Consider the following 24959-nt stretch of genomic DNA (forward strand, 5'->3'; position numbering starts at 1 on the left):
AGTTCCAAGTGTGCGACTGAATTACAATTAGGAGGAAAATATAAATATTTTTTCTACTTCTGCAGCTCATACATGAAAAATGAACTATAAATTATACATCAAGAGAAGGAGAAAGGTGAATAACATTGTCTGTTACACCTTTATTATAAAGAGCAGTCAGAGCAGATAACTCTCACTGTTTTCTCTGTACCTCTCAAACAAGAATTTCAGCTAGAAGCCATCACACTGAGGAACCATGTACGTACTGTTGTTGTGCTGAGGTTTTTTATGTGTGTATGTTTTGTGTAGAGTGCTGTGGGGTTGTGTGTTGAGGATTCAGGGGCCATCCAGTGAAAACTGGTTAAAGCAATCGATTCTGGGATGAGGAGGAGACAACTAGCAGCAGCCAACATAGAGGGAGCTAATGACACAATCAACACCTGCAGCCCTCGCTGAGCCTTTTCTTTATCCTGCCACCCATAACAACAGATGTGGATGAGTGACCCCAACCACCAGCCTCCTTCTTTCTTCCCCACGACTCCCCCAGCTCCTTCCCCCTCATACAGCTATGGTCTCATTCTGAAGTCCCCCCCGACCCCACCCCACCACACTCACCAACGCACCATCCTACAGGAAACAGTCACAGAGGCAGAAAACCCCAGTGAGGTGCTAGGGAGGGGACAGCGGGGGTGGGGCTGTTGTGGTGGAGGAATCAGGGTCTTAGATTTGGCTGTTTAACACAAAGAGGGTGGAATGTAAAGAGTTAATCCGTTCAGGGGTCTCTCTTCCGCAAACAAAGGGACAGGCCTCTAGACAAAGGTTGAGGGAGGGGGAGCGAAGGTGAGGGATGAGGGAGTTTGGTGGCTTTCCTACCATCTGGAGCTTTTGTTTTTGGGTGAGGCAGGGAGTTGTGGGGGGGGGGGGTTACTGAGTGGCACAGGGGTGGACAGAGTTCTCCGCCTCTTCTCCTCTCCCCTGCAGCCAATTCCCTAGACCCCACCCCCCAGTGAGTCTCTATGTCCACATGCTGCCTGGCCCAGACAGACGCCCCTCAGCTAGGTTATACTACACTGAAGCCCGTGCCCTGCTCAGTCTGGCTAATCATCAGCCCACTCTCCGACTGCTCTCTGGTGCATGTGCGCGCGCACACAGATACACACACGCACACACATACACACAATAAGTCATCTCCCAGACTCTGCTGAAATATATCAATACAGTCAGAACACACACTAGTTGCAAGCACTTGTTTTCCCTCTATACTGTACTTCCCACTTACAAACACACACACACACACACACACACACACACACACACACACACACTCCCCGAACAATCTTATTGGTTCAGGCAGAGGCGGAAGCAAACTCACGCTGCACTGTATGTTTGTGTATGTCATTGTGTCAGTATTACTGGTAGCTGTCCAATTGAGGGCTGTCAGGTTGAGAGAAGCCAGGCTCTTTAAGGACCATTATGAACCGTGTCAACAGGCTGCACAATTACAACACACTCTGGGGCCAGAGAGGATGAATGAATGAAGCTGCATGTCTGGGTTTATTACACATTGCTGGCCAGGGGGCTTTGGGGATGAGCAGGATAGCATGAATGACAAACAAAGCTGGCCCTGTCAAACCTCTTATCCCGGCTCACTTTGACTCTCATGATGCCTTGCTGAGGATTCAGCCACTCAACCTTCTTGCCTTTCTGCCTGCTTGATTCTTTATTTGCATCCTTCCCAGCTGTCCAGAGCCTGTCTGCTCTTCTCTTTGCCTTAAAGTTGTATTTTTTTATTTTCCAATCTCACAAGAAAATTAATTTGGGTGTTCCCATTCTTTCTAACTCAAACAAGGAGAGAAATGTTTTGTCAGCCCATAAGCTTAAATACCCTTCCACCCAAATAGTAAACATGGACAGCTCTTTGTAACCTGGATTAAAATATTAATTTATCAATTTGATGTGCTTGATGGCCAAAAAAACTAAACAAAACAAACACAAGGCATGTAGACATAGTCAACAACTGCATTTTTGTCTATTAGCCTCAAAATAAATGACTGAAAACAACAGCAACAACAACAAAAACCATAAGAAGAAGAACAACAACAAAGACAGACACAGTAAGGGCTTCACATCACTAGATCTGAAGCATCACCAGTAAATCATGTGATCACTGCAACCAACACATTGGGTGCCCACAGGACCCTCAGCAGGATTTACACCCAGAGATCTAGAATCCTGTGTACCTGCCATGGTAAAATTTGTTGGATGAGGTTGGACTGGGATTTCATGGACTGTTGAAAACCTAGAGATCCCAGCTTTAGAGAGCTCACTGTACCAGAAAGCTGCAATTATTTCATCTTCCTCTTTCAACAACTGCTCTGGATTAGCAGGTTTAAGACAGGTTCCAGGCTTACGTGTTTGTGTCTGCTTACAATTTGACACTGTGCTGAGAGCAGATGCGTGTTTCCCCAGCTCCACAGACAGGCCAAATGCTAGGTCAACAGGCAGTTAAAGCTGGTATGGTGTGAACCCAGTCACCTGTTGCAATTATAAGCATGAATGAGGGTTTTCCCAAAACATAACAGTGAGACTTGTCTTGATCTTGGAGGGCACCTATCGTGTCTAGCAAAGTGTGATTAATCGCTCAACAGGGTTTCCCTGGGAAGGCGAAGAGTACGTCTTACCTTCTGTATGCCAGCCACCTAATATACACTTCTTAATTGTGCAGGATTCAAAATCTGACCCCTGATTGCTTTGAAGTTTTTCTGGGATTCTGTAATACAACTGTCCCACAGGTATTGGGCAGCAAGATTATGGAGTGGTTAGCATTGTGGCCTCACCAAAGCTAGAAGGTTGAATATACATGAGAACTGTGGCCTTTCTGCTTGGAGTTTGCATATTCTGCCCACGCCTGCATTGGTTTCCTACAGGTACTCCGGTTTTCTCCCACAGTCCAAAGACAGCCATGTTAGGTTAACTGGTGACACTAAATTGCCCATAGGGGTGAATATGAGTAGTTGTCTGTCTGTGTAATTCTTTAAGATAGACCTGTCAAAGGCGTACCCCACCTCACCTCTGGGGTGGGCTCCAGCACCTAATGACCCTAAACAGGATAAGTGTTTACATAAAACACTGAACCCTAAATGAGTTGCTCCTGGTGAGTGCAGGGCAGATGCACAGCAGCCCCCCATCTGTGTGTGACTGATCGTCAGAGTAAAAAGGTAAAGGAGAAGCAGTGAAAAGCACTTTGGGTCCTGGAAAGGTAGAAAAAAGCATTATATGAGTGCAAATTTGCAGTCTTTTTGGTTGGGTGTTGAGATGGCAACTGCAAACCTTCTTTAAATTATCCGTGATGTGAACAAGTCAGCAATAACGATAGTGTTGCTTTGTGTTCATCTAATGTTTTGGAAAACATCAAGTAATTGAGGAGGACTAATCCCTCCTTTAACTGCATGTCCCCATGCATTTTTCCCATTAACTCCTGAAATGTATTAAATGCATTTGTCCCTCCTTAAGGCATTCAGTTTAATTGCTAAATGTGAGGGGACAAACAAAAGTGGTCTTGGGCATGTCTGCCTCATCAACTTCAATCTCATAGTAACCACACATTAGGACAAAAATGGAAAACCACTGGGACCCAGAGAGTCCCACAAAGGTGACTTCTAACTTGGGAAGGGTGAACGCTTCTTTTATTGTCAGAAGATTTAATCTCCTCCTAGTTAATGTACAATAAGTCTTGGTCATTCTTCTTCCGGACGACCACAATTAGTGATAAATGGGGAAAATCGGGAATGTCGCTGCATTAAGTAATTCTTGAATGTGGTTGCAGACAGCATCAATGTTCTCCGAGTGAATTTGTGCAGCACATGTTCAAATGGGGTCTCATCAAGAGAGCTTTATGTAGTGTGTCACTTTGAATGTTCATCCAGTCAAGGTTATGCTGTGCAACAACTGTTAAGGAACTTTGAGATGTGGCTTCTCCACTCAAATGTAACTGAGCTGAAGCTCAAACTTGACCCATGCGGTTACTCAGCCTCTGGTGAATTTACCACACTCTACTCTTTTGACAGAATGCTTTGATCGGCACTGATCTCACCAATTTCACACCTTGGAGGGATAACAACAGTATGGTCAGTATCATTGCTGATTACTTTAGGTAGCTTAAAGGGCTGCCCCTTTATCAATTAGGTTTTTACTAGAAGACCACCAGGTCTTGAGGAGGATGGATGCTCAAGGTCAAAAGACTTGTCAATTTGGAGGTAATATGTTACAGCAATGTCTTCTATGACTTCAGTTTACCAGAATTATATGAGGACTCTTTCCCGGCATTTTAATGGCATTGTGATGGCTGATGCTGGACTTTTTCCGCCTAAGCTCAAGCACCTTAACCACTCCTCTGACGGCCTGACATATTGTCATATTGGCTTCAAAGTAGATACAGTGAATACATTGAGAATATTGGTGCCAATTAGAACAGAGGACTAAAATGGCTTGAACTTCAAGGACTAGTAGGGCTAGTGTAGGCACTTCAACTGACACACACAAAAACTTTTCTAGAAAGGTGATACTGATCTCTTTATAGTCCAGTTAAGGCTGTCCATTTGCCCCCTCCACCTCAATCAGATCACATATTGTTATAAGCTCTTGCTCTGATGATTGTACTTTATAGTTTTTTTGTGGAATTGTGTTTACTTGTGAGCCCATGTGGATGAGGCAGTTAAAGTACAAATTGCTACAAAGTAACCCTCAAGGAAGCTTGACAGGGTGTTTCTTACAATTATAAGGTAGCAGGTTGGCATATACAGTAACTGAGCTCTGTCATTACTGTTTACATCTAAGGGATGTTGTTAACTTACTCCACCCCCTCATTTGTCCCACAGCAAGGACTCTAGCAAGGATTCTAGTTTAAAGGAGAGTTTGGGTTGTTAATTTTGTGTTTCTGATGCATGACATCTATCCTTGAAATGTGTCCTTTTCTCTATCACCCAACCAAGGTTTGCAGATGGTCTATATGTCCATCCTTCCCACAATTGAAGTAATACTAAGGTCTGGGCTTGTTACTCTGCTTTCTTTATTTCTGTTGTGACATATATTTGTGTTCTCTGAGTTTGGCTTGTCATTTGACTGCTGTTGTTTCGGTGTTAGACCCTCATGTCTTTCTCGGTGACACAAAGGAAGCTAATTGGTTTTGCAGACTAGCTATCTGCTTCCTGAGATCATCAATAGCATTGTTATTAGTTTCTTTCAGTTCAGCACCGGCAAATGTACTCTGGGAGTGAAGATATACACACAGTTTTTCAAAACTAAGACATTTTTTTCATGTGACTGGCATTTACTGATTGTCAGTCTATTTCAGTGTTAAACATTAGCACGTAGTCTGAGAATGATGGAAGCCTGCTTTTCTTTAGCTCAAGTTGCAGACCAGAGCGTAGGGCATTATCCCAGCACCCTTTGCAGAATTGTTAAGAAAAGTGTTTATTCACGTGTTCTGCAACACCTTCCCTCCTATTTTCACATTAGAAGAAAGGGGAGGTGGCACCTAGGTGATTATTTTTCAGCATGGATTCTGACCATAACTGAGGTTGCACCTTACAGCTGTCAAGCAGTGGTATCTTGCCTGTTATGTCAATTACTATGGTATGGAATATCTCATGTTCAGGTTCCATTGCCTCAAAAGTTTCACTGATCTGTGACATCAAATCATTAAGTAATTCTTCATGGTCATTGCCACTAAGCTTGGCTAAGCCTATAAATTCAGATAGATATGACCTGGTATACCCCCTACTGATAGCTGTAGTGGGGGTTAAAAAAATATGCAACATTGAAATCAATTTCCAGGGTGTCCAGGGTTTCCAGAGGTTCTAAGGCTCGTGCCGCCAAGATATTTGAATACTCAATGATCATGTTTTGGAAAATGTCACATATAGCATATTTTACTGGAAATAGTACCATATTTCTTAAGATAGCCTCACACTTCTTCATCCTTCTGTGATTTAGTTATCCCATTAACAATGACTGAATAAATGAATTAGGAATCTTAACACCCCACTGTTGGACAGTCCATTTTGTACTTTTCCTCAGTACTAATATTCAACAACAACCTGGAATACTGACTGGCTCTTGCCAATTTTTTAACCTGGATTACAATTAGAATTTTTCAATCTCAAGGCTAATATTAGAAGAACTGGAATGGCTGGAGACAAAGGTATGAATGTAAAGAAAGCGTTTCTAGCACTATTATTAGTTAAATGTATCCAAATAGACTTGTAGCATATCAAACAAATTCAACACAGTGATGTGGTCATTAACCTCAAAATACATGCATCAAAACTAGAGTAAAAATAATGAAGTGCGCACAATCTGAGCTCAGATTTGTCCGTTTTTGATCGCTGGGGCCCAAAAGCTGTGGTACTGTGACTAAGTGTGTAACTGTCCATCCTACAACACCGCAGAGCAAGAAAGGAAATCCATCTTCAGAATCTAAAGTTGTCCTACCACACCAGAGAGTGAGGGAGAAAATCCATCTTCAATTGGTACACTCTGTAGCTCGTTTCTGTCCCTATAGCCTGGCTCACCACCAGTCTACTGAAATGTCTCTTATCTTCAGTGGATGCTACTGCTTCACTCTGGACATCTCTCAGAATTCCAAACTTTCAAAAAACAAACTTGACTACTGAATCATATAACCCCCTGAACCCATCAACAGTGCAACACAGCAGGGTTTCAATCCAATTACAAGAGTTTACACATAAAAAGTTTCAGAGGAGCAGCAACATTATCACAGTGTGAGAAGCAACATGGAGATTGCTGAAGAAGCAAACTTCAGTCCACGTACAAAGAAGCCTGCTGCTGATTGGCTAATTTCTCCCACATAGATATATACATAGAAAAAAAAACACAAAGGGAACTTTAATAAATCTAATAAACTAATTATTAGAAACTAAATAATGCAAGTTACTGGCACCAAAGTATCAGTTTTATATATTCACTGCATTGTATACCTATATTCTTATAAACATTTTGTTGCTTCACTAGCATGGGCTACATATTTATCTAGCATTAACAGATCTGACAGATTTGTTTAAAAAAGCTGAAAGGACAACACTCATTAGAGCCTCCTTCTGTTAAATGAAGCATCAGCTTAAACAAAGTCTTACAATCTTTATGGTGGCACAGAGTTTTTGATGCTGAGATGCATACCACCCCAGGAGCGAGTTGAAGGGTAAAAAAGATGAGTCAAAATATACTAGGTGAGTAGAAAGGGACAGGTGCATGTGGGGTTTCTAAAGCAACAAGAAGTTAGTTTTTTTAGTTTGGACCAATCATCAATGTGGTCACAGTGGCAGCAGCAGAGCAGCTCAGAGTTAATAAGTTACTTTACTATTAAGTTACTTTAAAACCCTGAGTGCATCAAAAATGGCATTCATCAGCCTCATATTAGAAATGAAGTAATTTAGATATTTTAGATTTTGTGTGACTTACACTGTGTCCAATATGACAATGACAATTGAACAGTAGAAACCAAGCCAAACCATGTATGTCTGTTACATTCCCTGATGTTCACTGTTCATTATCACATTTTGAAGTTTTCACAAGTATTGCAGTTTGAGTTGTGTTTGATCATGGTTACATTGCAAAAAAGAACAATTTCTACTTTTACTGTTACCAACTTGTCCAAAGGTTTTGAAATATAGCCTCAAATGCTGTTCACTGAATAAATGGCAACATTACACATTCCCTTTTTACATCCTTCAGATCATTGTTAATTTGCTTGTAATACTGTTTGTAAAGTTAAAAGCTATTGTGTTGTATTGTGGGGATTCCCAACCCTAGTCCTCAGGTAACTGCCATGATCATTTTACTATCTTTATACCACTCACTGTAGTATGTTAACTTGATCAGGTGTGTTTAGCCAATCAGAAGCTAGAAGATGCCATTTTGGATTAAAGTGGGATTTAGGAAGACAAAGCAACCTGCTATCTTTCAACTTCTGATTGACTGATCGAGGTACTCAACAGTGGCTAGGACACTCGTTGGGTAGAGATAGTAGATAGTAAGACAAGCGAGGTAGGGGTCCCTGAGGAACAGGGTTAAGAAGCACTGTTGTATTGTTTTGTGCAAATTTGTACTGTGTGACAGATCTCCCTTGTAAAAGAGGTTATCATTGAAGCACACTTTGCAGGATTTTGTGTGAGGGATTGCTCACAATTTGAAACTGAACCTCAGTAATATGTTTTGACTACCACAGAGTACACTTTGATGCATGGTTAAAAAATGGCTACTTTTAAGTAACAGAGCAAAGGACGTTAACTCACTAGTCAGTCGGTGGGACAGGAATCCACCACTTAACATGTGTGATTTTGTACGTAGCATTCCCTGCAATTACTGTCCCTCTCCACCCCTGCACATTCTTTCAGACAACCAAGACTACTAGGACAGTATGAATTTGAGCTGCTGAAAAAGAACTGTGTGTGGTCAAGAGAGAGAAAAGAGAGAGAACCAATGTATACATACCACCACCATGAGTGTAAAAATCCCGGAGGTTCCCCAAGTGTGATGTTCTTCTCCCATCGGATCTGAGAGAAAGAATTGGGACAGAGGACAGGGGGTTGAGGGGGGAAGACAGATTAGAATGATGAAAATTAGACACCGCAGCATGTTTTATGCATAATGTAATCATTTTGCCTAACTGTCCTCTCAACTTTAGACAAACAGAGGGGTAGTAGGACTGAAAAATGGGCTGATGGGTAGCGCAGTGAAGTGCGGTGTGGAGTTTGTGGATAAGATACTGCGACTGTCTTGAAGCAGCAGCCCTCTCCACTGCTTTCACAAACCAGCAGAGCTCCTGTATCTGGACACTGAGATAAGATCCAGTGAGAGATAACAGACCCACTGCCAGCTTCACACACTCCTACTGACATGACTCTGCACACAAAATCACACACACACACAAACACCCACACATCCATCGCATACATACAGTCTCAGAGTTGACTGTGATGACAACATGACAGCAACAAGATTTCTTTATTTTTCTCTATATACAGACAAACAGATCCAAGTTCCAGATTTCTATTAAAGTGTCCATTCTATAGATTTCCCCAGTGCAGTTTATAGTGATGTGATGTGCCGCATGTGGGTGTGGGCCTGTTGATTTAATGCTGCTAAAGAGCTGAGTGCTGCACTGTGCAGGAGAGCATAGAGTGGCAAAGTCCTCTCGGGGACAGAAGTGTATTGTGTGTATACTATAAACATAAGTGTGTGTGTGTGAGAGTATGTGTGGGTGCATGTGCGCTTCTCGCTGAATGAGGTACAGAGGCTAATTGAGGCGGGAGAATCCAGGTGATATCTCTCTCATTAGATGGCACTGAGCAGGTGTGTGCATGTGAGTCTTCAGTCTGTTTATGAGGATATGAGTCCCTTATCTACTGAAACATTTGTGTGCTCTTCTATGTGTCTGTTCGTGTGTGAGTGAAGACACAGGGGCAAAGAGATCGTAGTGGACTGCAACTTAGGAAAACATCTTCACCTCTAAAACAGCAAATGTCAGATTTAGAAAAAACAACAACAAATACATAGAAAATTGAGAAAAGCGTTAATCAATTTCACTATATGCAAAAAAAAGACACACACTTACTTTAAGGTTCATTCACTAACAAATCCAGAGCTGTAACTTACTTTAAAGTATCACATTTACTTATTTCTGATTTTTTTTTTTTTCACAGTTCATTTCTCATATCCCTTTTGTAGGCATCAGGTTGAAAGCATTTCTCAATTTTGTTGTGTGCATATGTCATGTGCAATTTTTTCATATGTTTTCTTAAGGTGCGGTGCATTGTGCATACTGCCTCCTCTATTGAGGAGAAAGAAGCAGAAGAATGAGGATGAAAGCGAGCACTAAAGAGCACTAAAGAGTAAGGAGGTTTAACAAGAGTGCATGAGAACAGATAGAAGGGAGGATAAGAAATGATGAAAAAGTAAATGAAAACACGAAAGTAATAAAAGCAGGGAGAGGGCAATCAGGTCTTGTGTGCTTCAAGAAGGACTTGAGAACAATGAGTGAGTTCTAATACATACATTGGATGTTGAGTGATGTAGCAGAGTATAACAAATCACATCTGTATGTAACCATTCTTCAAATACTCCTGAGAAATTCCTCAACAGGTGAAAGGTCATGCTGCAGTGTTTGCTCGGATGTACCCATTACTGTCAGTCTAATCCAAATCCACTAACTCTGACCATAAAAGACAACAAAATAAAAAAGAACCCATGGTTAAAATAAACAAAATCATTAAGCAATATACTGTTGCAGGCGCAACATTTGAGACAAGTGGCATCAAATTGACTTAGCAGTCTTATCAAGCATGCCTTGTGGACATGGACTGTTCCTGCGTGTATGTTGTTTTAATCCTCGTCTTTGCAGATGTTGCTTTAATTCCTGGATGAGGCTGTTTTAGTGTGTGTGAATCTATGTGTGTGTGTGTGTGTGTGTGTGTGTGTGTGTGTGTGTGCCTCTGGTTGCCTGTGACCCAGAGCTTCACCTCTTTATAGCAGCTCACCAATAACACTCAATCTCTGGGAGAAGATTCACCCAGAAGGGCTCTGAAATCAGCAAGGCTCGCTGCAGCCCAACCACTTAATCTCTCTGTGCTTCTCCCCCATCTCTGCTTCATATTTTAGACGTCCGCTTCTTGTTGTTGGCAGCTGAGCCGGCCACCAGCAGCCCTGCCCACCCTGCTGACTGTCTGTTTGCCCAATATAAGCAAAGGCAACCAATTTCTGTCTGATTGGATCTGATTGATACATCCATGTTTCTGCAGGGGCAATGTAGGGCAAGTTTCTATTCTTTCGTTTTTTTACTTTTTCTTCCTGCAAAAATCCTAAATATTTTCAATGTAACTGGAAGAGAGATAACTATTTAAATTATTACAATTTGGATATTATCATGTTATATTGATAGAGTCTATTATTTTATGGCTTGTGAAGATATATATCCATATTTCTTTCTCTATAAATTTGTCAGATATAAGCTAACAGCTACACCTGGAAGACATGAGTTTGAAATTGATCTTCTCATCTAACCCAAAGCAAGAAAGCAGCAAGCACATACACCGATGTCTATTTCTGTCTTTTTATCTGTAATCTGATCTCTGTTGCTAAACCAAGGAACATACTAGACTCTCACTTTTGTGTGTGCACATCTGTAAACTCGTTTTACTTTTTGTGACTCTGTACCGAGCTCACCTGATGAAATGACAGATAAATTATATCAGTATTACAAGTTGAACGATATGGACCTGACTTTGCTTGCCATTAAACCCTCTCACAGTGTTGGGTAGTGTATTAAGTGGAGCTGAATAAAGCCAGCTAGAAGGAGAAGAGTACAGAGAGGGAGAAGGAGAAGGCCCGGACACAGGACCATTAGCAGAGAGGATGTGCATTAAGGAAGAGGATGCAACACATTAGAGGCCTTACCTCTTCAACAGATCAGTGCCTAATATGAGACTAATAAATGGCTATGTTTGGAAATATTTCAAAGCTAAAGGTATTCTCAATTAACTTCTCCTGTTTGCTTGTTTTACAAATGTCATAGATGGCAGAGAGCAACAACCCATGTTTACAATATGTTAAAATGTGGGAATTATAGTGAGGCTTTAAAGTCCTTGTAGTAAGATTACTCAAGATTACTGCTTGAACCCAGGACATCCTATAAACTGAACTCCAACCCAATATAAGAGGAAACATTATATCACCCTTCCCCTGAGAAGGAAGGCAAACTGTAAGAAGTTCTTACCTCTGACAGGAACGTCTGTGCTGATTTCTGTGCGCCGACATGCAGTAAATACTCATACACATATAAAGCTAACCTGGAAAACAGAAACAGAGAAAGAGAAAACGAGAAGTCAACATTGAGGATCACATCCTTTACACTGCATTTGTTTCTCATTTAAGATCCTCCTCATTTAAATCTGGCAGGCAGTGCTCATTCAAAAGATAATTTCAGAATTAAAAGACAAGCTCTTGCTTTGTCGCCATCCCTAATGTGTGGCACTTGTTTCATTCCAAGTAGCCCATCAACGGAAGTCCAACAAATGTGCACAAGTGGCAGAAAATCATTACTGTGTCATTTGAGATGGAGCTTGGATAAACAAGATTTTACAGTATGAATATCATATACATGGTGGAGGGGTTGTAAATGTGTGATGTAAAGCTCTGCAGCTCTGAGCTAAAGAGCCTCAGTGGCATTCAGCCATATCCCTGTGGTTTTAGGAACTCTGCTGTTGAGGCATAGAGGCTGAAAACAAAACAGCGTAGACACAGAGACAAACACAGACAGAGGAGATGAAAAATATCCTCAGACACGGCTGAAGTTGGTCTCTCAGATATCACCCACTATAAAATGTGTTACTGCCTATTTATAAATCAGGTACAGAGGTGGAAAATGGCATAAAAATACATTTTAAGTCATTTATTACAATGAAAAAAAGATTACCAAACAAATTCACCATCATCCACAAATCTGTTATCTGCTTAGTGAGTTTTTTTTTTTTTTTTTTTTGTCCTTTCGGCTTATCCCTTGAGTTCAGGGTCGCCACAGCGGATCATTTTCCGCATATTGATTTGGCACAGTTTTTACGCCGGACGCCCTTCCTGACGCAACACTCCCTAATTTCTACCAGGCTTGGACTGGCACTGCACTGGGAATGGAAATGGACTGTTGGAGCTTCAGTGTTTTGCCAGTATCTTGTCTTGCCCAGAGAAACTTCGACATATAGCTGGGATCAGGGATCGAGCCACTGACTCTGTGGCCCATGAACGACTGCCTTACCAACTGAGCTAAAGCCATCACCGTTATCTGCTTAGTGAGCCATTACAGATACATCGTAAGATAACCAGCAGACAGTCAGAGTCAAAGCTCACATTATGCCAAGTGTGAAATACTCCCATTTAACTCATTCAATCAAAACCAAAAACAGTTTGAATGTATGGGTGTCAATGAGAACTGACGGGACTCAACCATATGCAACAACAACAACACATTATTGCTGTGGTAAAGGGCAGTTGCCTGTCGACTCTCAATAGGTTTTGGCTCTATAAATGACTCTCACTCATTACAAGGAGCCATTTATTTTAGCTTTAATAGCAAAATTGTGTCTCAAAACATTTTGCATTAAAAATATACAGTGACTCTGTATTTTACATTCTCTCAATTTGGCCAAAATAGCCCATAACTTTTATTAAACACAGAGCTTAATATGGCATCTCCAGTGCTTGAGTTTGTTGAGTGAACATTAGTGAATTAGTGGTGGTAGGGACATTTTGTTAATTTTGACAATTAGAAAGATCCACACCCATTTCTAGCCCTTGTGCAAAGCTAAATAAAAAAAAAACTTGTAGGTGTAAAAAAGCTGTAAAAAAAAAAAAAAAAAAGCTGTAGGTTCAAATTTAATAGATGGATATCGACCTATTCCTAAACATTTTTGCTCTAGCGACTGCCTGAATAAAGATCTTACTTTACGTTACCATCCCAAAACGGAATTTTTTTCCAGAAGGCACCAACACATGCCCACAATATACAGTCACACTAGACAATTCAACACTCAATACCCACAAGTAAAAAAGTGCTGCACAGGGTTTACAAATCTGAAAACAAAGTACAAAGCACATACAAATACCAGCAACATCATTTAGACAAACTAATACAAAAGAATTTTCAACCCCACATCTATCCTGCCTTATGGCATATTGATATACACAGCAACTGCTGATTGTATAACATGATTCTTTTTGTTCTCTTAAGTCAATGGCCTGATGGCAGGGTCTGGACTTCCCTGAAAAAGGGGTGTTGTAGATGCAGTAGCAAGTAGTACAGGCTCTGTAAATAACACAAACAAAAGCCAATAGGTTTACTAGTAATATTCACCATCTTGCTGAGTAAATTCTTCAGGGCAGTGTTGTCAGGATGGTTTTTATAAAAGACTTACAAAGAAGAGATCTGTGGTTAACTGAAAAACAAAAAGAAGTAAAGTTCACAAAGGCCTGTGCTTTGTTATGAATCAGATCTATTTCAGTCAAATCATCTCCATGTTGCATGGTGTGATGTTTGGGAGGACTCGATCGTCTCTCAAATGCCTGACTCATCCATGTTGCTCGTCATGGCCATTTCGTTGTTATCTCTGCTAACACTCATCCCTGAGAGACAAGAAGGGGTCGAGACTACTAGAGCTGGATTCAGAAAACTCAAACAAAGACCTGTTTAACAATAACAATGTTGTCTTTTGCTGCATCTGCAATAAAATCACAAACATCTCAGATATCAAGGCTGCACAAAAACTCACATGGACCTCTCACTCTCCCCATTTCTGACCAAAGCCAGCATAAAGAAGCAACTCAGTCTTCTTACTACAATGCAAAATCCAAGACACACACCACAGCCTTGCAATCATCTGCAGGTATAAAACAGAGTAGATGGGAGCTGCTGTGCTTCTGTGTACAATAGGAGAATGTTTTCATGCTGCTCACATGCGCCAAGGCCAGAGCAGGCGAGTTATGATGTTTGGGCTGATGCTGGATAATACTGAATGAATCAATAATGAGCAGGACCAGAGTTGAACAACCTGATTCTTTATCTTCTTAAAGGTATCACTGAATTTCACTGCTATGTCTTGACAACCATCTGCTAAAAGAAAATTATCAGCTACAGCTGGTCCAAACCAGTTTCAACTAGCATTGGAAACTAGATGCTATCGCCTCTTGTATTTCCCATTCTTACATCAGATACAACTGTATCAACACCCATTTTAGATATGTGGTGTAAACACTCTGGTCGTTTAAAGAAAAGATTTATTGTTCGACAGAGTTTTTTGTCTAGAGACTGTCTATGTCCATGTATCTTGTGTGTAGGAGATGCTGGAATGCGGACAGTGTTTATGTAAAGACGTGTAACTACTAAAGGCCTGTTCCCAGATTACATGTGCAGCATTAGCAGAGGAATGAGCCACAAGTAGAAGCAAACCTCTTGTTGTAAATGTTTAATATTGATCTCAAATGGAGGGACTGCCTCCGTCCTCTGTACCGTCAACTGAAACTGATCAGTGTTGTGTTTAGGAACATGTCCGTCACATTTAATTACGTGTTGTCTGAAGACTTGTGTAGTACGAATGCAATGTGATTCATTCATTTCGGAGGACTCTGTTATGTACACAAGTATAAAATATGGGTTAAGAAGTGAAGTCAGAGGTTTTTCAAGATAGAAAGCAATTACCTAATTGCATGTCTAAGACATAACACGTTTTTGATACTTTATGGCAATCAACTCTTTGTGACTCATCTTTGAGTTGATGTGTTTTAAGTTAAAGTTAAGTTAAAAATCTTCTTGCAAATTGTTAAAAAAACAACATATTTGTTTTTTAACTCAAAAAACAAGAATTAAAACACAGAACAAGTGTTGTTCTTCCAGACCAAATGAGTGACTGCAGTATTTCTCTCATGCTATGAAACCTCCTCTTTCCTGAGTGGGAAAACCCAGGGCAAAGGAAGGCCTATATAGCTCACTGCTGCTCATAAAAATGTATAACTATGATCTCGTGGTAGTAATTTAATTTGACTGAACATTTTTTTTGTCAGCTCCTCTTTTCTCTCCTGGATTTTAGCTCCTCAAGAGTCAGAATACTCTGTTTACATATATTTTAATGTGTAGATTTAGCTGAAACTGAACAAATGCTACTGAAAGTGGACACAGATCCTGATTGTCATTACAGGTTTGAATCTTTAGTTTCGGGTGTTTTAGGTATTTCTTTTTCTTTTCTTTTTTTTCATGCTAACATAACCATCAACTTAAAATGTTCAGGGAATATTTAAGTTTCCTGGGTTGAGAGTCCAATGGGGTAAATTGTAAAAAAAAAAAATACCCAGCGGCAGGCATCAGCGCCTATACACACTGTCCACACTGTACAGCATTGAACAGAGATTCCCATGAGCACTGCAGCAATGAAATTTTCATGGCAGAGACCAGTGTGATCTGATGGGCTCTGTGCACTGGCGATGGGCACCTGCCCCAGCTGCAATGCATTATTTAAAAACACTCATTCAATCCAGGCTTCAGGGGACACCTTTTGTTACTCTGTCAGAGGCAGAGTCGGCTGAGGAGCAGACTTTTTTGCGAGCTGATAGAGCAGAGCCTGAGGACGACGGGGTAGATAAAGGAGACATGGGGAGGTTGTACTGTACAGGAGAGCTGTGTCAGAGGGAAACTGGAGGTCAGGGCCTCAACTTCTTTCTCTGTGGATTCTGTAAATCTGAATTCATTCCATGTGAACCCTGCACTAGTTACACATGTCACTCAGGAATAAACAATGAGATTCTGACAAGACCAACCAGTCGCATGCAGTCCACTCCACACCTCACATTTCTTTTACTTTACATTTGACTGCTCCCTCTCCACAGCTGTAGAAATGAAATTTAACAATAAAACATGTTAATGAAAATTACATAATGACAAGCATGGACTCAGTCTGAACAGAAGGAAGAATGTTTGACCTTTGCTTTGACTGCTGAATGGATATCAAGGTTTAGAATGCAAAGGCGGTTCCTTGCATCTGCTGTCTGTTTCTCACCTTTCCGCTCCCACAGTTTTTCCACAATAAAGCTTGGACTGTAGCTGAAACTCTATTTCTGATCTTCTTTCCTTCCCTGCCTCTAACCTTATGTGGTCTAACTAGTACTTTGCACCATGTCCACACATCAAGGAGATCTCTCCCACTGCCTCATCCCCAGGAAACACACCTGACATTTAGCCCCAGGCTGCCCCATCCAGCCTTCCTTTTCCTTCGCTTGCCTCCAGAGACAAGGGCATCTCAGCTGAGTTTAGCCAGCTAAAGCACAGACAGTTAGCAAATTAACTTTCATGTCTTTGTTTCAATTATTCAGCAGTGAAAGCAGGGGTAGAGTGAGGTAATGTATGCATGGAGGAAATGATGGAGGAGGATTAGGAAGGGCATCTTACTACATCTGCTTTTGCATATACTGTAACATACAGATTCAGAGAAGTATGAAGCTCTGAAACATCCATAATTTGTAGATCTAGTGGCATCCTAAAAGTAACACAAAGAATAGCTGGGTAAAAACACAAAACTTTCTTTTTTAAATATTAATAACCATCATATAAAGGCAGAATATGTTCTACAGTATGTGGCACTGTGGTGGTGAATGTGTATAAATGTAGTGAGGTATTACTTGAAGGTGAATAAGAGACTGGATGTCTGTTTGAGACACCTGAGATACTGTAAAGCCGTTCCCCTAAATCTTATTCCCACTGCACACACTGTTTATATTTGCTTGGCTTTGTTATGGAGGTTCCTCTGTCAAAACAAATCAGAGTCAATAAGCATGTAAACATGCATGGCTCTAGTCATGGGTTAATCCACACACTGTCACACACGCACATACACATGTGGACACATGTAGCCCCCTGTACACAAACACATCCTCTCTCATTTTTTGCAGTAGGCAGCTTGTGACTCTGTGACGTTACTAATCGAGAGTAACCTGTAAATGTCCCCTAACCTCACAGTTTACTTTGGGACAGCGTGCTCCTTTTCAGCAACGCTGTATTTTTACTCATAATCAGTAAGTTTCAGTGGAAGCTGTAGAATGGAGAGGTTAATAATGATTTGTGAGAAGAGGTTACACTGACATAGCTGACATAGTTTTGTTATTGTCAGAGACTCCTTCCACAGCAGTTCATAAGGACAATAAAATGAATGATTACTAAGACAAATTAGTCAAAACTGTATGTTCCTAAAGGTTGTCTGTTCTGACACACACTTTTCTCTGTATGATTAGCAAAAACACTTGTTCTCCCGTGTGTGTTTTGTTGCCAAACTTCAGGCATGTAGCTTCAATATTTATACTGTCTCCTTTATTTCAAGTGAGAAAACTAACAAATCATTGCGGATGCACCCAAAGCAGCTGACGAAAGGCAGCATTAATTGGCTGTTGACATATCTGAATGAAAGCACAGTCAGCCAAAGGGTGCTGAGGGTAAATCAAGGGTTTCTTTACTTTTAGTGCAGTGTTTCTGCCTATGTTAGCGCGCAGCTCTTTGTGCCTCCTTCAAAAGGCTAAAATGCAGATGGCAGAGCCATCTGTGTAGAATCAAAACCATGCATTCAGACCTGAAGATCTCCATTAAACTGCATGTAAATACATGGGAGGAGCTAGAGGAGGAGCAGAGAATGTAAAGAACCCCACATTCAAAACAAACTGATTAACTTTACACTTGAAATTCTTTCCCCAAACAAATCGAGCAACACTCAAAGTCACACAAAAATAATTCTGTAAACAAACACAGAGAGCAGGATTCTTTTGGAAAATAAGGACATGCTTTTGAAACATGAGATGTGTGATCAAGCCGTTAAATATTTTTGTGAATGGCACCTTTAATTAAGATGCCGGATTCATCAGTGCACATTTCAAAAAGGTTTCAGTTACTAAATAAGAAGGTGACATTAATATTGAAGCCACTGTATTACCCCTGTTCAAATTAAATTAAGTAAAAGCCTGGAAAAAAGTGTGAAGAGTAATTAATTTCTTTGGTTGCAAGGGCACCGGTTCTTCCTCTTTTTTTAAATCATTATTGTTAGCTTGCTTTCTTTTTCACAAAATTCCTGATCATAATAATGCTTCTCAAGGATGTGTAAAGAAAACACTTTATCCCCCCCCCGCTACCTCTGATCTCAAGACAGTGAAACCAGGTAGCTGAAATCCACTTGTATGGGAAGGCCTTGACTGTGTGGAGGAATCCACATAAGTCTATAATGTACCTGTGTGCGTTTTATGTTGCATTTCTGAACAAACTGGTTGGATGCAAGCCTTGGTTTCAAGGCTTTAAAGGAAAGGAAAACCCAGACTGTACACACCCAGCTATGTTCACAGTGTCACAAACAAACTTTACTGCACACCTATAAAATAAACCTGAGAACTACTGTACATTGCTCAGCTGGCTGATAACTGAAGCGTACTGCAACACACAAGAGGACGTGTTGTACTTGAGAGAATGGTTTGCTTTTCCTTTAAATGTTTAAGAGTCCCAGAACCACCACTGCACATCTGTACACAGCAGACTAATGCATAATGGGACCAAAAGATATCAAGTCCCACCTAGAATAAAGGTAAAAGTCTCATTTCATTTATGGAGGTGATTGCCACACCAAGTCCTAAACTAAATTTTATCACATGAAACACTGACAACATTGCAGCATTCACACTTTTCTTGGGTCTACAGAGACAACCCTACAATAAGATCATTATGAAGTTTATTTTTATTTTTTTCTGTCCCAAAACTTCCAGAGGGAGGTTAATCCATATTTTCACCGAAAAGCTTCAGCAGCTGGCCGTCACTCGTATTGACCCCAGATTGCTAACAAAACCAAATACGTGTGGTGTAAGAAACAAAGCCTTTTTCAAATTCAGTATGTGCACGTACTAAATCAAGTATTTCAGGAATTTGATGTCACAACACTGCACAACAACGCTTACAGGAGAAAAGATCACTAAGGAAGCAGTTCATAAATATCAAAATATCTTCACTGACAAATGTTTACCTCTGAAACGTCTTCCTTGTGGCACCAAATTGTCTGGTGTAACTTACATACCAACACCATTGTATTGTCTCCTGCTTTCAGCTATATAAAGAAAAACACTGCCAAGTACAAATTGCATTTACTGTAGTCTATACCATTTGCCGCATTTCTTCAAGTTTTGTTCATCCAACTGCAGCTTAGTCAGAATCAAAACAATAAGCTTAAATAGGCACATTAATTATTTTAATGAAATATTCTTTGGAGCAGAGGGCCACTAATAATCAGTATAGTATTATTTTGTTAAACTGAACATGCCATGTAGCAGAGCAAAACTGCTTACTACAAACTTATAACAAATCAAGTGAGTTAGAGAAAGTGTATTTTTTATTCATAGTTTATTAAATTAGGTAAATACATGACTTTATAATCAATCCTCTAAGCAAGAGAAGCAGATGGGATGACTGAGTCTGCTTTAATCAGGTACAAGTCCATCCGGGGCACCCTGTTTTCAATGTCTGAATATGTAAAGAGTCATATGAATATGTAAATATGAATATGAGCTAATTCAGTGATGCATTGAAGTAGCTGTTGTGAGCTGCACATTTACAAGGAAACATGTGTTGGCCCTGCGGGGCAGGTTAGGGTGACAAGACAGGTGAGGGGAGAGGCCAAGTGTCATCCATTATGTCTGAACACTAGCTGTAGATCAGTGTCACACATATACACACAAACTGAACTAAATATACTCAGGAGTCGAAATAATATGATATTTAGTGAGACCGTTCTGATAAATGAGGGGCGGAATGCAAACAAACACACTTAAATAAATAAATTCACGATTTTTGTAATTCAGAAGCATTCATCAGTTCCAGTTCTCAGAAGACTTGAATTTTCTTGTGTGTTAAATTATTAATCTGCCTCCTACAATATTATTTGAAATACATGCTGCCTGTGGACTGGTTTCACACCCAACAACACATGGAACATAATCCACACTCCTTGAACAAACAGGTGCTACTAAAAACTGTCTAAAAACACAGCATTTAGTTAATCCATTGCTTCCAGTGTATTGTAAATAAAGCGATGACGTGGGCCACACAAGCATGTGTAAACACAGCCTGACGATAGTTCATATGCAATATTAAAGCATCATATGCTGGTTCAAAGGTCACTCTGCCTGCTGTTTAATAAAACCACATGGGACTGTTTTCATTTAGGATTCACTCCTGCACCTCAACACAGACACACACACAGCTGCTCAATTTTCCAATAAACTGACGTGAATTCAGAGTGAAATTAAACACTGGTGGCACTAAACGTGTACAAAGTCATACTCGAGGGAAGCTTACACTAAGCACATAAGTGAGCCACATCTCTAGAAAGCTTAATCAATTGCATATGACACGGCAATGCATCAAAAATACAAGCGTCTCTAAAGAAATTTTGTTTCTATTACAGATGTATGAGGTGCTGTGTAACAGCCCAACCTCCCAGGACTTGACAGTGTTTTTAGATTACAATCGCATCCCAGCAGGCATCACTCCTCTAACCTCAGACTGTTTAGTGCTTAAAAATAGCCAATGATGACAAAAGACCACGCTGATCTTAAGTGTTGGTGGCGCAAAAGAAGCTCCACCACTGTGAATGGTCCCATACAGAAATATCAGGCAGCACTGAAATAAAAAGCAGGCATGGGCAGCAGTGCAGCCTTTAGTGGGACAGAGACATTTTAAGAGCCGTGCTGTCATTTTAACGCTTATTTAAACACACAAAGCATGCACATAAAATGTGTTTATGGGTGAAAAACACAAACATTAACTCTGGCGCATGTCACTGCACCACAGAGATTTTCCAGTATTTCCAGCCACAGTAACCATCAAGAATTATATGAGACCCTGCATTCATCAGCTGGTCTCATAACGAAATCTTGCTGGTGTTTTAAAAACATCAAGAGCTAAATGTTTGTGGCGCTCTTCTTCACGTGTGTGGATGCTGAAAAGTTTAGCACCGCTGTATGACGGTGCTGTACGGGACAAAACTTTCCCCTTCATCTCCAGGTTTCACTGCAACCGGCTTCACGCCGCTAAATAAAGAGCAAACAGCCTCGGTCCCTATTTCTGAAAACACCAAAAAACTCAACCGTCCAGCAGCTCCGTCTCCGAAAGTTTACAAGAAAGGACCGAACAGCCTGTCGGCGCAGGGACGAAACATGATGAAAACGCGCTTCTTCGGCTTCAAATCCGGCAGAAGCGTTCAGCTCGCAACAGCGTTTCACGAAATAAAATCGGTTGCACCGCCAAAGAGGTTGCACCAAGTTACAGAACAAAAGTGTGTGCGCTTTGCAGAAACACACAATTTTAGCACGCGTCCTTTGCAAAAAACCCCTAAAAGTGCAAACAAGAGGTGAAATATTTGTAAAAGTTTAAGAGGCGCGCCTATAAGGTGGTCGGGGGGGAGAGGGGGCGCGCACGGAGAAGCGCACTTTAATCCAGTAACCTCCTTTTAAATTACAGTACCTAGTTTAGAAAGTTGGACTCCCCTCCTCTGCCCCCCTTGCCATCACGACAAGCAGGTAAACTCTTACATACAGCGCGTAATTCACTTACTTTTCTCTCGCTTGGCTATCGGAAGGGACGACAGCTCCTTTACCTTTGGCGTACATGCTGGATTCTGTTTTAAGACTTTTGCCCCACTCAACACCTGTCAAAGAAAGCAGCCAGGAAAACGCTCCATCTCCATAGCTACCCCTTTAGTGTTTTTCCTCCCCCCTTCTCCTCCTCCTCCTCCCCCCCCCCCTCCTCCCTCCTTCTTCTCTCTCTTCTCCCTCCCTCTCTTTCTCTTTTTTTTTTTTACATCTCCAACATTTGCCACAAATCAGGCACAGTTTCTATTGGGGGGACTTGAAACCGTACTCTGTTGGATTTTTTTTTTCCCTCCTCAGCCGCTGTTCCGCAGGGCTGTTCGTCCCCCCTCCACTGTGCAAACGGTGGGGGCTCCTTAAAGGGAAACGCACACTTCTTGTTTACTGACCTCAGAAACATGACGAGAGAAGGGAGGATGATGGGGAAAGGCATGCCGGGTACAGGCTCTGCTCTTGGGGCCAGCTCCTTGTGGGAGGTTGGTAATAGTGGTTGTGTTTTTCTCCCTAAAAAGATATTCCGGGAGTTGGACTCCAATTTGATTCTGGGAGTTTCACTCACACTAACGAGGACACTACTGTACTTTTTAACATTTTTGCCCATACTGTTACCTCTTGGAGTAATTACAGTATATCCCACACTTTGGTACACTGTGGTGTGACATTGTAGACATGGTCTTGATGTAACAAGTGTTTATTTGTCATGATCACAAAGCCCAAGCGCACTACTACTGTATGTTGTAAGCAAATTTGTTTTTCAGTAGCCTATTGCATGGTCGTAGAAAATACACAAATCTGCTCGAATGTGTTGGTTTTTTGGAGGACGCTTTTATGCAAAGTCACTTACATATGTGAGTTAGATATAAACCAAGAGACATTTTCAAGTCAGGCAGGGGATAGTGAAAGGAAAGAGCCATGAGACATAAGTGCAAGATTTAAAGTAAGTTGAGCCTGAGTTGTGTCTTTCAAAGTTGTTTGAATATTGGCAGTGAGGCTGCTGAGTGTGCAGAATTAAGGCCAATTCATACTTTCCACGCGTCCAATATGATACTATGACATAAACTACCTTTGTGTTTTGCACTGAGTTTGTGTGAATGGTATCAGTAAAAGAGCGAAAGAAGCATGTACATGTCTGTAGTGTAGTCTGTGGCTTAGTCGGAGGGCGAACCAACGGGGTGAATCGGCCTTTAGGTAACTTGTTCCACCACCATGGGACCTCTGAGTAAAAAGACTTTGCTGTGTGGTGTACGGATCCCCAGGCTCTGTCCTGTCCTCTGTCCAGTGGTGGAGGGTGAATGTAGATCTGGACAAGGGTTTTCAAGTTTTATGAAAGGACGACCTCAAAGTTGTTGTCAGACTAAATTAAAGCACTGTGTGTCATTTGCATTCCATGTGTTTCACACCAATACATTAGGAGTTATAATGCATGTTCTGCACCTTATGATTAATATTAATTATGCTAACAATCAGAGCCAAAGCAGGAGATAGTATGTCCATTATAGCGAGCCATAAAGTAAGGGCGTGGAATCGAGAAGATGGATTGATGTGTGCTGTATTGTCAAACTGGTATGAGGAATGAAGCTTTAAATAAACGTGATTTTCTGAAAACCTTATTGATTCTTATTTATACTAGTGGGTGTTTGCTGATGATAATCACTGTCTAAGGTCATAATTTATGCACCATTTTATTCACTATTATTGAACTGATACTGACAAGTAATAATTGTTGTATTTTGCTCATTGTACAACCTACCACACAAACAGCTGTGAGGTTTATTTTACTGAATTCCGAGTGGCAAAGGATACATGACCTTTTGTTGTTGTGATTATTAAAAAATCTAAATTGAATGGGTTGGATGTGGATCCAGAAGCGATGAGTTAATCAAGGGCGTTCTTTTTTATCACAGGGGAGTCTTAAGCAGCAGGCTCCTGTGCCAAGTTATGCTTGTTGTTCTGCATAGAAAGCGATCGCCCTGCAGTTGCAGCCTCTACTGTATTTTTCACATCTCGCACAGGGCCACAGTCCTTTTGAGATGTTTAGCTGATTTCCTGTTAGGTAAAGGGGGTGGTGATTATTATTCATCCCATCTCTGACATCCCAAAGAACTGAGGGCAGCCCACTTTCCCTGGCACTCATACACCTCTGACTCCATTTACAAAGCTGTGGGGGGAGGCACATTGGTCATCCCATATTATCAGTCATATAACATCAGTGAGTCGCCTTTATAAAGAACTTTAAAATAAGGCACATGTATGGTATTTTTTAGCCAGGCCCCAAGGCTGTTCATTTTGAATGTATACTGCAAGGTTTAAAACCTTGGAAAGGACAAGTTACACAGCTGCTGTCAAAAGCAGAGTTGTAATTTTTGTGACAGCAGCTGTGTGAGGAGTAAACTGAATGTCATGTGTGAAGTCAGTTCCCCGTGTAGTTCAGCTTGTTTTGACATTGCGTTGATCAGTGTTAAAAACCTTGATTAATCATAAAGCTGTTTACTGTAAAAAAAATGGAACATGTGGGGGTACATAGTGTTATGTGTTTATACTGCATGGTGTTTTTTAAAAGTGAATAATTAAAAACCATAGATTTAGCACAAGGGGTTTGATGAATGTGTTCTTTTTCCAAGTTACTTAATATGATATGTAATGACTGTAGTACATTGTGAATTCTAGTAGAGAAAACACACCGTGGAAGGCGATTTTTCACTGGGGTTTATTTACACTGGGCCAAAATAACAAAGGAATTAATCTGAGTGAAATGAAAC

The 24959-nt window shown here is 40.8% G+C and overlaps 1 protein-coding gene across 3 annotated transcripts in view; it reads right to left on the reverse strand.

Annotated features, from left to right (window-relative positions):
- The window catches only part of ssbp4 (single stranded DNA binding protein 4), an 84166-nt gene extending 61827 nt beyond the window's left edge, over positions 1-22339 (reverse strand). For 2 of the 3 annotated variants that reach the window (XM_067513593.1, XM_067513594.1), the window contains exons 1-3: positions 22166-22338; positions 11771-11843; positions 8491-8552 (exon numbers count right to left, since the gene is read on the reverse strand). In XM_067513593.1, the coding sequence (XP_067369694.1) occupies positions 8491-8552; positions 11771-11843; positions 22166-22221 (191 nt within the window). In that variant the 5' untranslated portion in view covers positions 22222-22338. Of the gene's footprint in view, positions 1-8490; positions 8553-11770; positions 11844-22165 lie in introns of all 3 variants that reach the window. The other variant, XM_067513595.1, reaches the window with a different exon arrangement.
- Between the last annotated feature and the right edge of the window lie 2620 nt (positions 22340-24959).

The sequence above is a fragment of the Channa argus genome, chromosome 8 (genome assembly GCF_033026475.1).
Source record: "Channa argus isolate prfri chromosome 8, Channa argus male v1.0, whole genome shotgun sequence".
Lineage (NCBI taxonomy): Eukaryota > Metazoa > Chordata > Actinopteri > Anabantiformes > Channidae > Channa > Channa argus.